Source organism: Myxine glutinosa, chromosome 2, assembly GCF_964187855.1.
Source record: "Myxine glutinosa chromosome 2, kmMyxGlut1.1, whole genome shotgun sequence".
Lineage (NCBI taxonomy): Eukaryota > Metazoa > Chordata > Myxini > Myxiniformes > Myxinidae > Myxine > Myxine glutinosa.
This window is the reverse complement of record NC_136262.1, coordinates 56538818-56551900: the sequence shown is the minus strand read 5'-3', so window position 1 is coordinate 56551900 and position 13083 is coordinate 56538818. Positions and strand designations below refer to the sequence as shown.

The window sequence follows — 13083 nt, the reverse complement described above, 5'->3', positions numbered from 1 at the left end:
CACATCGGCGCAACTGCAGGTGTAAGTAAGTCGTACAGTGGACGACTCCTATCACGTGTACGTGCCAAATTTGTCGACGATATGTGATCTCCATGGAACTCTATTCAAAAAGTGCAACTTTTACACGAATTTACCCTCTTATAAAACACTAAATACATCAAAGATTGAATACTTCATGGAGACAGGTAGTTGACCCAGAAATGGAGCTGTAGCGAAAGACTCTCACCTTCCAGGTCTCACCTTCCAAGTCTGTTTGCCTGGCTACCTGCCCGCTGCTGAACTTGGCCAAGCCGGTTCCATAGGGGCAGGCAAGTCCAGGATGGATGGAGAAGCTGACTGAGCAGAAAACACGTCCACTAAGATTCAGGCGCAATGTGACGTGCGGACATTTTAATGAAAGAGTGGCCTTGCTGTGCCAGCTCGGAACTGGGCCCAAGTCGCCGCACACTAATGCCTGCTTTGCCCTTCCATAAGGAATGGGTCACAGCGCTTGCTCGTGCGAAGACGGCAAGTCGATAAAGCACATCAGATGTGCGCAGCATGGGTGTTCCTCTGGTGTCAGAGACCGTACATGTGTTAGAAAGGTGGACTTGTGCCAAGTTTTGGATCTAATTGTAATTCCTAGAAGTGACCAATCGCAAAGTTGCGCAACACTTAACAGGGGCAGAAAAATGATGTCTGCATCCATCCGTGCTGTCCAAGCGGCATTTCTGTTCGCAAAGTTGGGATTCTCAGGTGTAAAAGTGCCTTATGTTAAAAGCGACAGGTGACATACAATGAAAAACGTCCCTCGCTTATTGTTGAGATCATAAGGTCAAGGCATCGCACGTGCGCATTACCCGGTATTCTTCTTGGAAACCTGGAATGGATGTTACGGCTTCTGAAAAGGAATTATTTAGTTACTTGCGCCACCAAAGGTGGATGGAGGGTATGTTTTCACCCCTGTCTGTCCGTTTGTGAACAAAATATCTCAAAAAGTTGTGGACGGACTCGGACGAAATTTGGCAGAGATGTAGCGTATGTGACAAGGACGAAATGATTCGATTTTGGTGAAGATCCGGATTCGGATCCGGCTACTAGAAATTTTTAAGTGATTCTTCACCATTGGGAGATAGGGCCAAAAACGATACATAGTGGGATATCTCAAAAAGTTATGGACGGATTTGGACGAAACTTGTTGAACAGGTTGTGTGTGTGACAAGGACAAATAGATTCGATTTTGATGAAGATCTGGATCCAGCTAGTATAATTTTTAAAGTGATTCTTTACCATTGAGTGATATGGCGAACCGGGCGGTGGTGTGCTCTCCACTGAGTGCCACAGTAGTTTCACCATGGAATAACAGTAGCATGTGTACGTTTGTTTGCCATTGGTTGAAACTTCCCCCCCTTAATTACCTCTGCTACCGAAGGTGGATGGAGGTTATGTTTTCACCCCTGTTTGTCTGTCTGTTTGTTACTTGGAAAATCGAAGATTTTTCAAGTATATTGGTCGGTTCCGTTTGTGGTTCTGTCTGTTTGTCTGTTTGTCACCGGCCTACAAGTCACAATTCTAAACCGATCGTCACGAAACTTCACCAAGTTGTATAAGTCGTCCCAATTGAGAAGCCTATTGATTTTGAGCTCAAAGGTCTTCTGGAGGTCAAATTTCTAAAATCGCCATTTTAGATCCGATTGACTTGAAAATTGAATAGCATTTGTATATCAAGTCAATAAATTGGGAAATGAACTATGTTTGAGGTCAAAAGGTCAAAGGTCAACTTAAGGTCAAATTTTATAAATCATCAATTTTCATCTAAAAAGCTGTCAATTCTCAACCGATTGACTTGAAAATTGAACAGCATTTGCATATCGAGTCACTAAATTGGGAAACATACTATTTTTTTTAGGTCAAAAGGTCAAATGTACACTCAAGGTCAAACTTCCAAAATCGTCACTTTTTATCTGAAAAAACGGTCAATTTTCATCCGATTGACTGGAAAATTGAACAGCATTTGCACATTGAGTCACTAAATAGGGAAACCAACTATTTTTGAGGTCAAAAGGTCAACTCAAGGTCAACCTTCCAAAATCATCATTTTCATCTGAAAAATCGTCAATTTTCTCCCTATTGACCCGAGCTTTGATCAAGATTGTCAATTTTAATCTTGATGAAATGGACAATTTGCTGTATGAATGGAATTTTTTTCCTTGGGGAGGGGGGGGGGCGTATTTTGCAAGTATCGTGCTCCGCATGACGTCTTCTTGTTTGTTTGTTTGTCTGTCTGTGAGCAGGATATCTCAAAAGGTTGTGGACTGATTCGGACGGGATTTCGTTGACAGGTTGGGTGTGTGACAATGACGAAATGATGAGATTTTGATGGAGATCTGGATACCGATTCAGATACTAGAATTTTAAAATGTAATTCTTCACCATTGAGAGACGGGGCCAAAAACGATATAAATTACGATATCTCAAAAAGTAGTGGACTTGGTGGATGTGGAAAAAGTAGATTATGACAAAACTTGGTGGATGACATGGTTAGGTGAGAAGAACATGCTGATTACAGTTTAGTTCAGATCCAGATCCAGATCTGGCCTATCAGTGGATACAAAACTTAAAGGGTTCAGCCTGGCGGAGGTATTCCGTTATATGTAGTGCCGTTCTAGTTGGACATGCAAAGAAAGAGTCTGGGTCGTGTGTGTTTAGTTTTTTATTTGTTTTCTTTTTACATTAATCCAAAGCCTGTCGTACAAGATGAAGATGGTGTAAAAGTAGAACATTTTATACCTATGAGATATCTCATCTACGTTTGATTCCTGAGCGGACTATAAACTGCCGGACTGGTGCTTTGCATGTAGGTTGTTGCATCGCAAGGTGCACCATCCCTCGGATGGACGTTAAGCCAGCAGTTCCGTCTACTGGGATTAGTTGATTGAAATTGAAGATCGCAAGGTGTGTTTCAGGAAGAGCTATCGTTCCACATCTAATAAACTAGAGAGTTCATAGAACACCTTACCCCATGCAGTCTTGAGAAAAAAGGCCATGGCAAGGGTCTTTTAAACTCTTTTTTTATTGTGTTTCCGAGCATGATATACTGTATATTTCCTATTAGCCGCCATTTTGTCTGAATCCCAATATTACCTTACGCGGAGAGAGAGCGAGCAGCATATTTGATTGGTCGAGGTTTATGAAAAATGGTGTAATATTTTGTCCAAATACTGCTAAATGGAAGGTTTTTGAAAGTGTTAATAAGGCGATTTTTTTCAAGTGTTCAATATAAAATTCAATTGAAATAAAATTAAGATTTTAAAGGCTGCGGGGACCATGGGGGTGGGGAGCGTGGTGGTATTATCCACACATAATAACCCATAATGCCAAAGTAGAATTTCTTTTTAGACTTTTTTAGAAACTGATTAAAAATGAAAAGCTGAAATGTCTTGAGTCAATCAGTATTCAACCCCTTTGCAATGACACTCCAAATTGAGCTCAGGAGCATCCAATTTCCTTTGACCATCCTTGAGATGTCTCTACAACTGTTTGGAGTCCTGTCCAATAAATATAATATATTGGACATGATTTAGAAAGAAACACACCTTTCAATGTTGACAGTGCATGTCAGAGCAGAAACTCTGCCATGAAGTCCAGGTAACTCTCAGCAGAACTCCGAGATAGAATTGTGAGGAGACATAGATCTGGAGGAAGGTTATAAAACCATTTCTAGAGTGTTGAAAGTTCCCCAGAGCACAGTGAGCTCGATCATTAGGAAATGGAAAGAATAAGGAACTACCCAGACTCTTCCTAGAGCTGGCTGTCCGACCAAACTGAACAACCGGGCAAGAAGGACCTTGGTCAGGGAGGTGACCAAGAACCCAATGACCACTCTGACAACTACAGAGTTCATAGGCTGAGATGGGAGAAAATGCCGGAAGGACAACAGTCTCTGCAGCACTTCACAAATCTAGATTTTATGGGAGAGTGGCCAGACAGAAGCCATTCTTGATTAAAAAGGCACATGACAGCACGCTTGGAGTTTACAAAAAGGCATGTGAAAGTCTCTGAGAGCACGAGGCAAAATATTATGTCTGATGAGACAAAAATTGAACTTTGGCCTGAATGCAAAGTGCTGCGCCTGGTGGAAACGGAGCACATCTAACACCATCCCTACCATGAAGCAAGGCGTTGGCAGCATCATGCTATGGGGATGCTTTTCAGCGGCAGGGACTGGGAGACTTGTAAGGATAGAGGGAATACTGAATGGAGCCAAATACAGGGTAATCCTTGAGGAGAACATGCTTCAGAGTGCAAAAGACGTTAGACTGTGGCGAAGATTTACGTTCCAACAGGAGAATGACCCCAAGCATACAGCCAAAGTAACACATAAATGTCTTCAGAACAAGAATGTGAAAGTCCTTGAGTGGTCCAGCAAAGCCCAGACTTGAATCCCATTGAGAATCTGTGGATATACTTGAAGATTGATGTTCACTGATGCTCACCAATCACCATCCAACTTGGCAAAGCTTGAGCAAATCTGCAAGGAAGAATGGGAGAAACTCCCCAAATACAGATGTGCAAAGATGACATAGACATACCAAGAAGACTGGAAGCTGTAATCACTGCCAAAGGCGCTTATACGAAGTATTGACTCAAGGGGTTGAATACTTATGTAAATTACATATTTGTGTATTTCATTTTTTATTAATTTGGAAAAAAATTGTAATAAAAAAATTCCTTTTTCACATTATGGGGTACTATGTGTAGATCAGTGACAAAAATTTTTCAATATAATCCATTTTAAATTCAGGCTGTAACACAACAAAATGTGAAAAGAGTCAGGTGTGTCAATACTTTCTGAAGGCCCTGTGTATATAAATCACATGAAGGACAAAGACATAAGGAGACAACAGTGTATTTTTACATGCACTACAATACATCACTACACAACAGTTGACACATATGGCATATGAGATTTGGTATGTGAACTTGGGGTCGTTATATCATGAGCTAGGGATTCAGATGTAAACGCGAGAGCGCCAACCCCGGTATTGCTAGACCCTTTAAAAATAGGGAATAAAACCGTTCAAGGTGATTGTTTTGGCATTACTAATGGGATTTGAAACCCTTTACACCCCACTATGTTGTGTTCTTTGTTATACGCTGTACTCTGATCGGATTTCTTCCCTTCCTATTTTTACAGTACTGAAAGCAGGCTTTTGCAGACTTCTGTTTGACGTTATTAATCATACCTTCCTACAAACCTGTGTCCAATACATACATCGACATTATTATTTTTACTGCAATAAATTGCTATTAATATATAGTCATGTCTGCATTGCACACTCATTCCATCCTTTATGCAAATTTGAATACATTGCTACAGCTAGTTTGAGTTCATGAGTTTGGTGTTTGTTGTATTAATCCCACAACCTTTTCATGAGTGTGTTAGGGCATGCCGTAGCAGTTTCCCCGGAACGGAAATGCACAGGGTGGTTTGCCATTGCCTTCCCAGCAGTCGTTGGCAGGATGCCATCATGTCCATGCATTTCAGCTAATATACCTGTACCCCTCTATCCCCATAGTCTTGAGGCACCTATCTAATTCCAGTTTCAACCTATCTGCCGTTTCTTCTGCCACTACCTTTCCAGGGAGAATAGTCCATGCATTAACTACTCTCCAACTGAAAGAACCTTGCCTTACCTTGATGGAGAATAGTCCATGCATTAACTACTCTCCAACTGAAAGACCCTTGCCTTACCTTGATGCAGAATAGTCCATGCATTAACTACTCTCCAACTGAAAGACCCTTGCCTTACCTTACCTTGATGCAGAATAGTCCATGCATTAACTACTCTCCAACTGAAAGAACCTTGCCTTACCTTGATGGAGAATAGTCCATGCATTAACTACTCTCCTACTGAAAGACCCTTACCTTACCTTGATGGAGAATAGTCCATGCATTAACTACTCTCCTACTGAAAGACCCTTGCCTTACCTTGATGCAGAATAGTCCATGCATTAACTACTCTCCAACTGAAAGACCCTTGCCTTACCTTACCTTGATGCAGAATAGTCCATGCATTAACTACTCTCCAACTGAAAGACCCTTGCCTTACCTTGATGCAGAATAGTCCATGCATTAACTACTCTCCTACTGAAAGACCCTTGCCTTACCTTGATGGAGAATAGTCCACGCATTAACTACTCTCCAACTGAAAGACCCTTGCCTTACCTTGATGCAGAATAGTCCATGCATTAACTACTCTCCAACTGAAAGACCCTTACCTTACCTTGATGCAGAATAGTCCATGCATTAACTACTCTCCTACTGAAAGACCCTTGCCTTACCTTGATGCAGAATAGTCCATGCATTAACTACTCTCCAACTGAAAGACCCTTGCCTTACCTTGATGCAGAATAGTCCATGCATTAACTACTCTCCAACTGAAAGACCCTTACCTTACCTTGATGCAGAATAGTCCATGCATTAACTACTCTCCTACTGAAAGACCCTTGCCTTACCTTGATGCAGAATAGTCCATGCATTAACTGCTCTCCAACTGAAAGACCCTTGCCTTACCTTGATGCAGAATAGTCCATGCATTAACTACTCTCCTACTGAAAGACCCTTGCCTTACCTTGATGCAGAATAGTCCATGCATTAACTACTCTCCTACTGAAAGACCCTTGCCTTACCTTGATGCAGAATAGTCCATGCATTAACTACTCTCCTACTGAAAGACCCTTGCCTTACCTTGATGCAGAATAGTCCATGCATTAACTACTCTCCTACTGAAAGACCCTTGCCTTACCTTGATGCAGAATAGTCCATGCATTAACTACTCTCCTACTGAAAGACCCTTGCCTTACCTTGATGCAGAATAGTCCATGCATTAACTACTCTCCTACTGAAAGACCCTTACCTTACCTTGATGCAGAATAGTCCATGCATTAACTACTCTCCTACTGAAAGACCCTTACCTTACCTTGATGCAGAATAGTCCATGCATTAACTACTCTCCTACTGAAAGACCCTTACCTTACTATACCATCTTAACTCTCCTCTTTTTTCCCTGCTATGATCTTCCCTGCTTCAAGCTATGATCTCTGGTCCTATCACTCTCTATTCTGCTAAAAAAAAATCCTTCTGCACTTATTCTGTCTTCACCCTTCAAATCTTAAACAACTCTATCAGGTACCCTCGTAATCGCCTCCTTTATCTTTATCTACATCTATATACAATATATAAAACAGATATGGCTGCCCCAGTTCGTCCGTTCGCATTTATTTCTTTATTTATTTATTTGTTATGCTGATTGGCTGGTGTGAGGCTAGTTGCAATGTGATTGGCTGCTGGCAAGATTGAATAATGTATCGTATAGACTTATTAAAAGCTGATACTCGAAATCTGATTCCATATTTCACAATCAGAAATCATGGCCGAAATAATTATGTCGAAACCTAGAGTTAAATTGGAACAAAATTAGAAAAAGCTATTTTTAAAATTAAACAATGGGCTCCATGAGACGTGAAAGTGTGGGGGAGGGAGGGGAATATGATGGGTAGAAGAGGAGAGTTGGGGAGAGACAGGGAGTGGGGGAGACAGGGAATTGGAGAGACAGTGCAGTGGGGAGAGACAAGGGAATGGGGAGGGACAGCGGGGGAGGGAGAGTGGGGGAGGGAGAGGAGTGGGGGAAGGAGTAGGGGAGACAGGGGAGTGGCAGAGACAGGGTAGGGATAGCGAAGTGGTGGAGAGAGGGGAGTGGGGAAGGGACAGAGGAGTGGGGGGGGGAGGGGAGGGACAGGGGAGTGGGGGATAGAGAGTGTGGGGGAGAAGGGAGGGGGTAAGGGGAGGAAGAGAGAGGAGGGGGATACTTTTGCTCGCTTTTCCCATCACTTGGGACACTGGGACAGGTACTCATCCTCGTAATGTATAAAGTCCCATCTCCTTCAGTCACTCTTCATAGCTGAATCTAGCTCTTCATAGCCAAACGAGACCAGGGTCAATGGAGACAGTGACAACGACCCAAGAGAGATGACCCACGGAGACCAGAGGAGATGAGCCACCAACACACGGAGACCAGACGAGATGAGCCACCAACACACGGAGACCAGAGGAGACCAGCCACTAACATACGGAGACAACGAGAGCGCAAGATTACAGGGCTTTCTATCTCCACTCCCCCCCCCCCCCCCCCCCACCCCACACCGACCCTATCTAGCATGCAACCCCACCTATCTTTGTTCATGATCCGCATATCTGCATATTGAACTGGGCCTCATTGGCGCCCAACTCAAGGGGCTTATGGTTGTTGTTGCCCTCTCACTATTGGGAGCATCTTGTTCCGAAAACATTTTGAATGCCCATGGTAGCTCTTTTCATCTTATGACTATTATTGTTATTTTGCATGCAATACAAAGCTGCATGTAGCATCATTTGCTGGGGATGCCTCGGCACCGCTGATGCAGTGCCCCCTCCCTGTAGGTTAGAGTAAGAATGTCGGAACTTGGCCAGGGTATCGGATCCTGCCAGCCCCATCATATTTCCCATTTAAAACTTTCATGATCAGCTTCTGGGCATGACGTACTTACTTTAATAATTACTTATACAAAGTATATACAAAGGGGGATTATTATGGAGACCAACACAAACCTTTGGGAGGAGTCATGGACTAAACTAATTAGGGTAAAGTGGACTCCGACCAGGTCCCAATTTGTGTGGTCCAAGATGTTGGGAATAATTGGGGCCATTAGAAAGAGATAGTCATTGTAATAAATTAATCAACATTACAGGCATGGTGTTTCATCTATGATCACCGCGACCACATATTCAGACCCTCTTTGCCTGTTTCAATCAGTGTTTCCCATCAAGGTTCGTGTTGCGTAACACTGACCGCACCATATTCACCCACAGGTTGGTGGTTTGATGCGTGTGGTGCTTCGAACCTCAACGGGCGCCATTACCCTCACACTCAACACACGGGGAAATTCAACGGCGTCAAGTGGCACTACTGGAAGGGGTCCGGGTATTCACTCCGGGAAACCACCATGATGATCCGTCCGGCTGATTTCCTGCCATGAGCTCCATCTCCAGCAAGCAACCTGCGCACGCCATACTGAGCCATGGGTACTTACAATGAACGACAGCAAGGAATTTTCATCGCATTTGGTTTGTTTTTCGTGAGAACGGCAAGCTTTAAGTGACTATCCGAAGGACCTCAAGAATTCTGAGCTAAAAGATTTTCCAATTCGTAAAATATATAACCGTCTTTGTCACATACCTATCTCACAATGGCCATTGTTTGTTCCAGTTGCCATGGAAACAATGAATAATATGGAAAAGCAATGCTACATAGCAACGAGCTGGTGCATTCGTTGCTTTTTTTCAGCCCATGACACAAATTGCTCAGTACAAAATAACAAAAGTAATAAAATAATCAAAGTGACAAAATATATTTGTACATTGATAAAGATCTTGAAAGGTACAATTGAAGTTTTCAAAGAGGGGCCAAGTTGACCAGAAACCTTTATTATTTTAAGTGTTCACCTTCTGGGTTTTGAGCTGGTGCTAAATGAAAAATACAGGGTTTTTCCGTTTTGTTATTTGTGCTGAAAGAATAAATCCCGAGGCCTATAAAAGTGATGAAAAATATTCAGTGTTATTCTATAAACTGTTACTTGCTGCCTATGTAAGTGTAACTTGTAAAAGTGTTAAAGTACACAGTCCTGACGGCATGAAGATGTCATGAGCATCTGATAACGTCTTCCATGTACGGGATGCTTATTTGTACTTGAGCAGGAAAACGTACTTTGCAATAATCTAATGGGATCACGAGTGAATATTCAAACTTATCTTCCTTCCTGATAAAGAAAAGCAAGTTGAGTATATGGTTTGCATTTATCTTGAGGAGCTCCATGATAGTCCCTTTTTGGATGCGCTCTTGGGTCCAAAATTAAAGACCAGGTTTGTTAGTATTAGCCAAGGTCTTTTTTTGCCCTTCTGTCCATTTATCTGCACCCACTGGATCCCACAACCCCTCCATGAGTTTGTCTGCATTGTAGAGGTGTATGGTTGACCCCGTGCTGGTGTCCGACCTTTCCAGTAGTTCCGCGAAGCCCATTATGTAGCGTGTATCGCATAAGTAAGGGATTCATTACACAGGTAGTGAATTTACCTTCTTCAAGCCAAAGCAAGAAACTTTGCTTGCGTCAGGAGGCAGTACTCCTTCCGTAGTTTTGATACTGACGCTTAAGCGCGATTCCTTCTGATGAGCATTCTGGTCTCTCTGGCCTGGCCTAACATCTATTCTATCTGAACATCCGGTTTCTAAGAAGTTACTCTTCTCTCGATGTAATATTGATCAGCAGATGTTACGGTTCAGTTATACTTACCTTACACTCCATTGAAAAAATGCACCTGTGCAGGAATCTTATGCAAACTACTGTCATGATATCTTTCAGAAGGAAGTTTAAAAGGAAGACCAAATTTCCCCTCTGGCATTAACCAATAGACGTGAATGCCATTTTGAATATTGCATCATGGGTTTTGGTAGTTCTCGTTCACCTTTGTCTGCTTGCTTGCATGAGAACAAACACGGCATGTCTTTTGGCGATCATTTGCGATTAATAAGTAACTTTGGTAACCTTGCATCGCGTTTTGAACACTCGACGATGAGAAAATTACCAGCCCCATCTTCTTCGGGGTCTGTGTGGTAGCTCCTGCATATCTCCTATTGCTCCCATAGCTACGTTAACCACAATGCTCAATCATTGTAAAAGAAAAAATACAATTAATGATTTTATCTGTCCGAGCTTATCCCTCTTCGCATTAACTGATTGCGCATTTACAGACATCCAAGTATATTTGCTGTGGCCCATTTATGTTGCCCATCTATTTGGATGTATGCATACGACATCACATAATTTGTCATCAAATGATGCTTTTGCATGAAAGTTATTGACCAGAAGAGATCTTTAAAACTGGTTAACAACAACAACAACAGACATGCATTGTGATAGCTGGACTACATAAAGCACAAAGGTCTACTTTCAGCATTTCATCAGCACCTTCATCGCAAGTCATGTTCAACACCGATATAAGATCTGACCCTACAATTTGTGAGAAATGCCCCTCGAAACTGCATTGCATCTTTGATGACGTCATTACAATCAAAATTCTAAAACGTAAAAAGTAAGCTGGAACAATAATGATCCATTTTTGATGCATAAAATGATTTCTCATTTACAAACTACATGGTGAAAAGAATGAACAAGCTTCAATGGTATACAGAGCCTTCAGAAAGTATTCACACCCTTTGACGTTTTTCACATTTTGTTTCGAGTTACAGCCTGAAATTTTTTTTGTCACTGATCTACAAATAATACCCCATAATGTAAATGTGGGTTTTTTTGGAGAATTTTTTACAAATCGATTAAAAATGAAAATCTGAAATGTCTTGAGTCAATAAGTATTCAACCCCTTTCCAATGACACTCCAATTTGAGCTCAGGTGCATCCAATTTCCTTTGATCATCCTGGAGATCACTCTACAACTTGATTGGAGTCCACCTGTGCCCAATTCAATTGATTGGACCTGATTTAGAAAGAAACACACCTTTCTACATAAGGGCCCACAGTTGACAGTGCATGTCATAGCAGAAACTCTAGCATGAAGTCCACGGAACTGTCCGTATAACTCCGAGATAGAATTGTAAGGAGGCATAAATTGTAAGGAATTGTAAGCATCTGGGGAAGGGTATAAAACAATTTCTAGAGAGTTGGAAGTTCCCAAGAGCACAGTGAGCTCCTTCATTAGGAAATGGAAAGAATATGGAACTACCTAGACTCTTCCTAGAACTGGCCGTCCGACCAAACTGAGCAACCGGGCAAGAAGGACCTTTGTCAGGGAGGTGACAAAGAACCCAATCATCACTCTGACAGAACTACGGAGTTCCTTGATGAGTTAGGAGAACCTACCGGAAGGACAACATTCTCTGCAGCACTTCCCAAATCTAGGTTTTATGGGAGAGTGGCCAGACGGAAGCCACTCCTGGAGTTTGCCGAAAGGCACGTGAAAGACTGAGAGCATGAGGCATACGATTCTGTAATCTGATGAGATGAAAAATGAACTCTTTGGCATGAAATCAAAGCACTACGTCTGGCAGAAACCAAGCACAGCTCATCACTTATCTTATATCATTCCTACCGTGAAGCATGGTGATGGTGGCATCATGCTATGGGGATGCTTATCAGTGACAGGGACTGGGAGACTTATAAGGATAGAGGGAACAATGAATGGAGCCAAATACAGGCAAATGCTTGAGGAGAACATGCTTCAAAGTGCAAACGACCTTAGACTGCTGCGAAGATTTATGTTCCAACAGGACAATGACCCCATTAATACAGCCAAAGCAACACTGGAATGGCTTCAGAACAAGAATGTGAAAGTCCTTGAGTGGTCCAGCCAAATCCCAGACTTGAATCACATTGAGAATCGGTGTAAAGACTTGAACATTGCTGTTTACCGACACTCCTCATCCAACTTGGCAGAGCTTGAGCAAATCTGCAAGGAAGAATGGGAGAAACTCGGCAAATCCAGATGTGTAAAGCTGATGCAGATATACCCAAGAAGATTCAAAGCTGTAATTGCTGCCAATGGTGCTGTAATTGAAGTAATTGTAATTGAACTGTAATTGAAGTAAGCTGTAATTGAAGTATTGACTCGGGGGTGGGGGGGGGGGGGCGGGGGTGGTTGAATACTTATGTAAATGAGATCTTTCTGCATTTCATTTTTAATTATTTTGGAAATTTTTCGAAAGAAAAAAAATCCCACTTTGACATTAGGAGGTATTATATGTAGATCAGTGACAAAAAAAAAATCTCAATTCAATCCATTTTAAATTCAGGCTGTAACACAACAAAATGTGATAAAAGTCATGGGGTGTGAATACTTTGTGAAGGCACTGTATTTAATCATTTTATCAGCTGGGTATATAATGTGAATTCATCAAACTGTTACCATATTAACACTGTTTTTCACATGGGATTAGGATTGAGCCGGTCTCGAACCTCAGCCCTTACCTTTCCAAATATATAGCTTTTACCCGA

At 42.1% G+C, this 13083-nt stretch overlaps 1 protein-coding gene across 1 annotated transcript in view; it reads left to right on the top strand.

Annotated features, from left to right (window-relative positions):
- The window catches only part of LOC137422373 (angiopoietin-2), a 256544-nt gene extending 243828 nt beyond the window's left edge, over nucleotides 1-12716 (top strand). Inside the window, exon 10 of the mRNA XM_068109125.2 lies at nucleotides 8891-12716. Coding sequence (XP_067965226.1) covers nucleotides 8891-9057 — 167 coding nt within the window. The 3' untranslated portion in view covers nucleotides 9058-12716. The remainder of the gene's footprint in view (nucleotides 1-8890) is intronic.
- The last annotated feature ends 367 nt before the right edge of the window (nucleotides 12717-13083 follow it).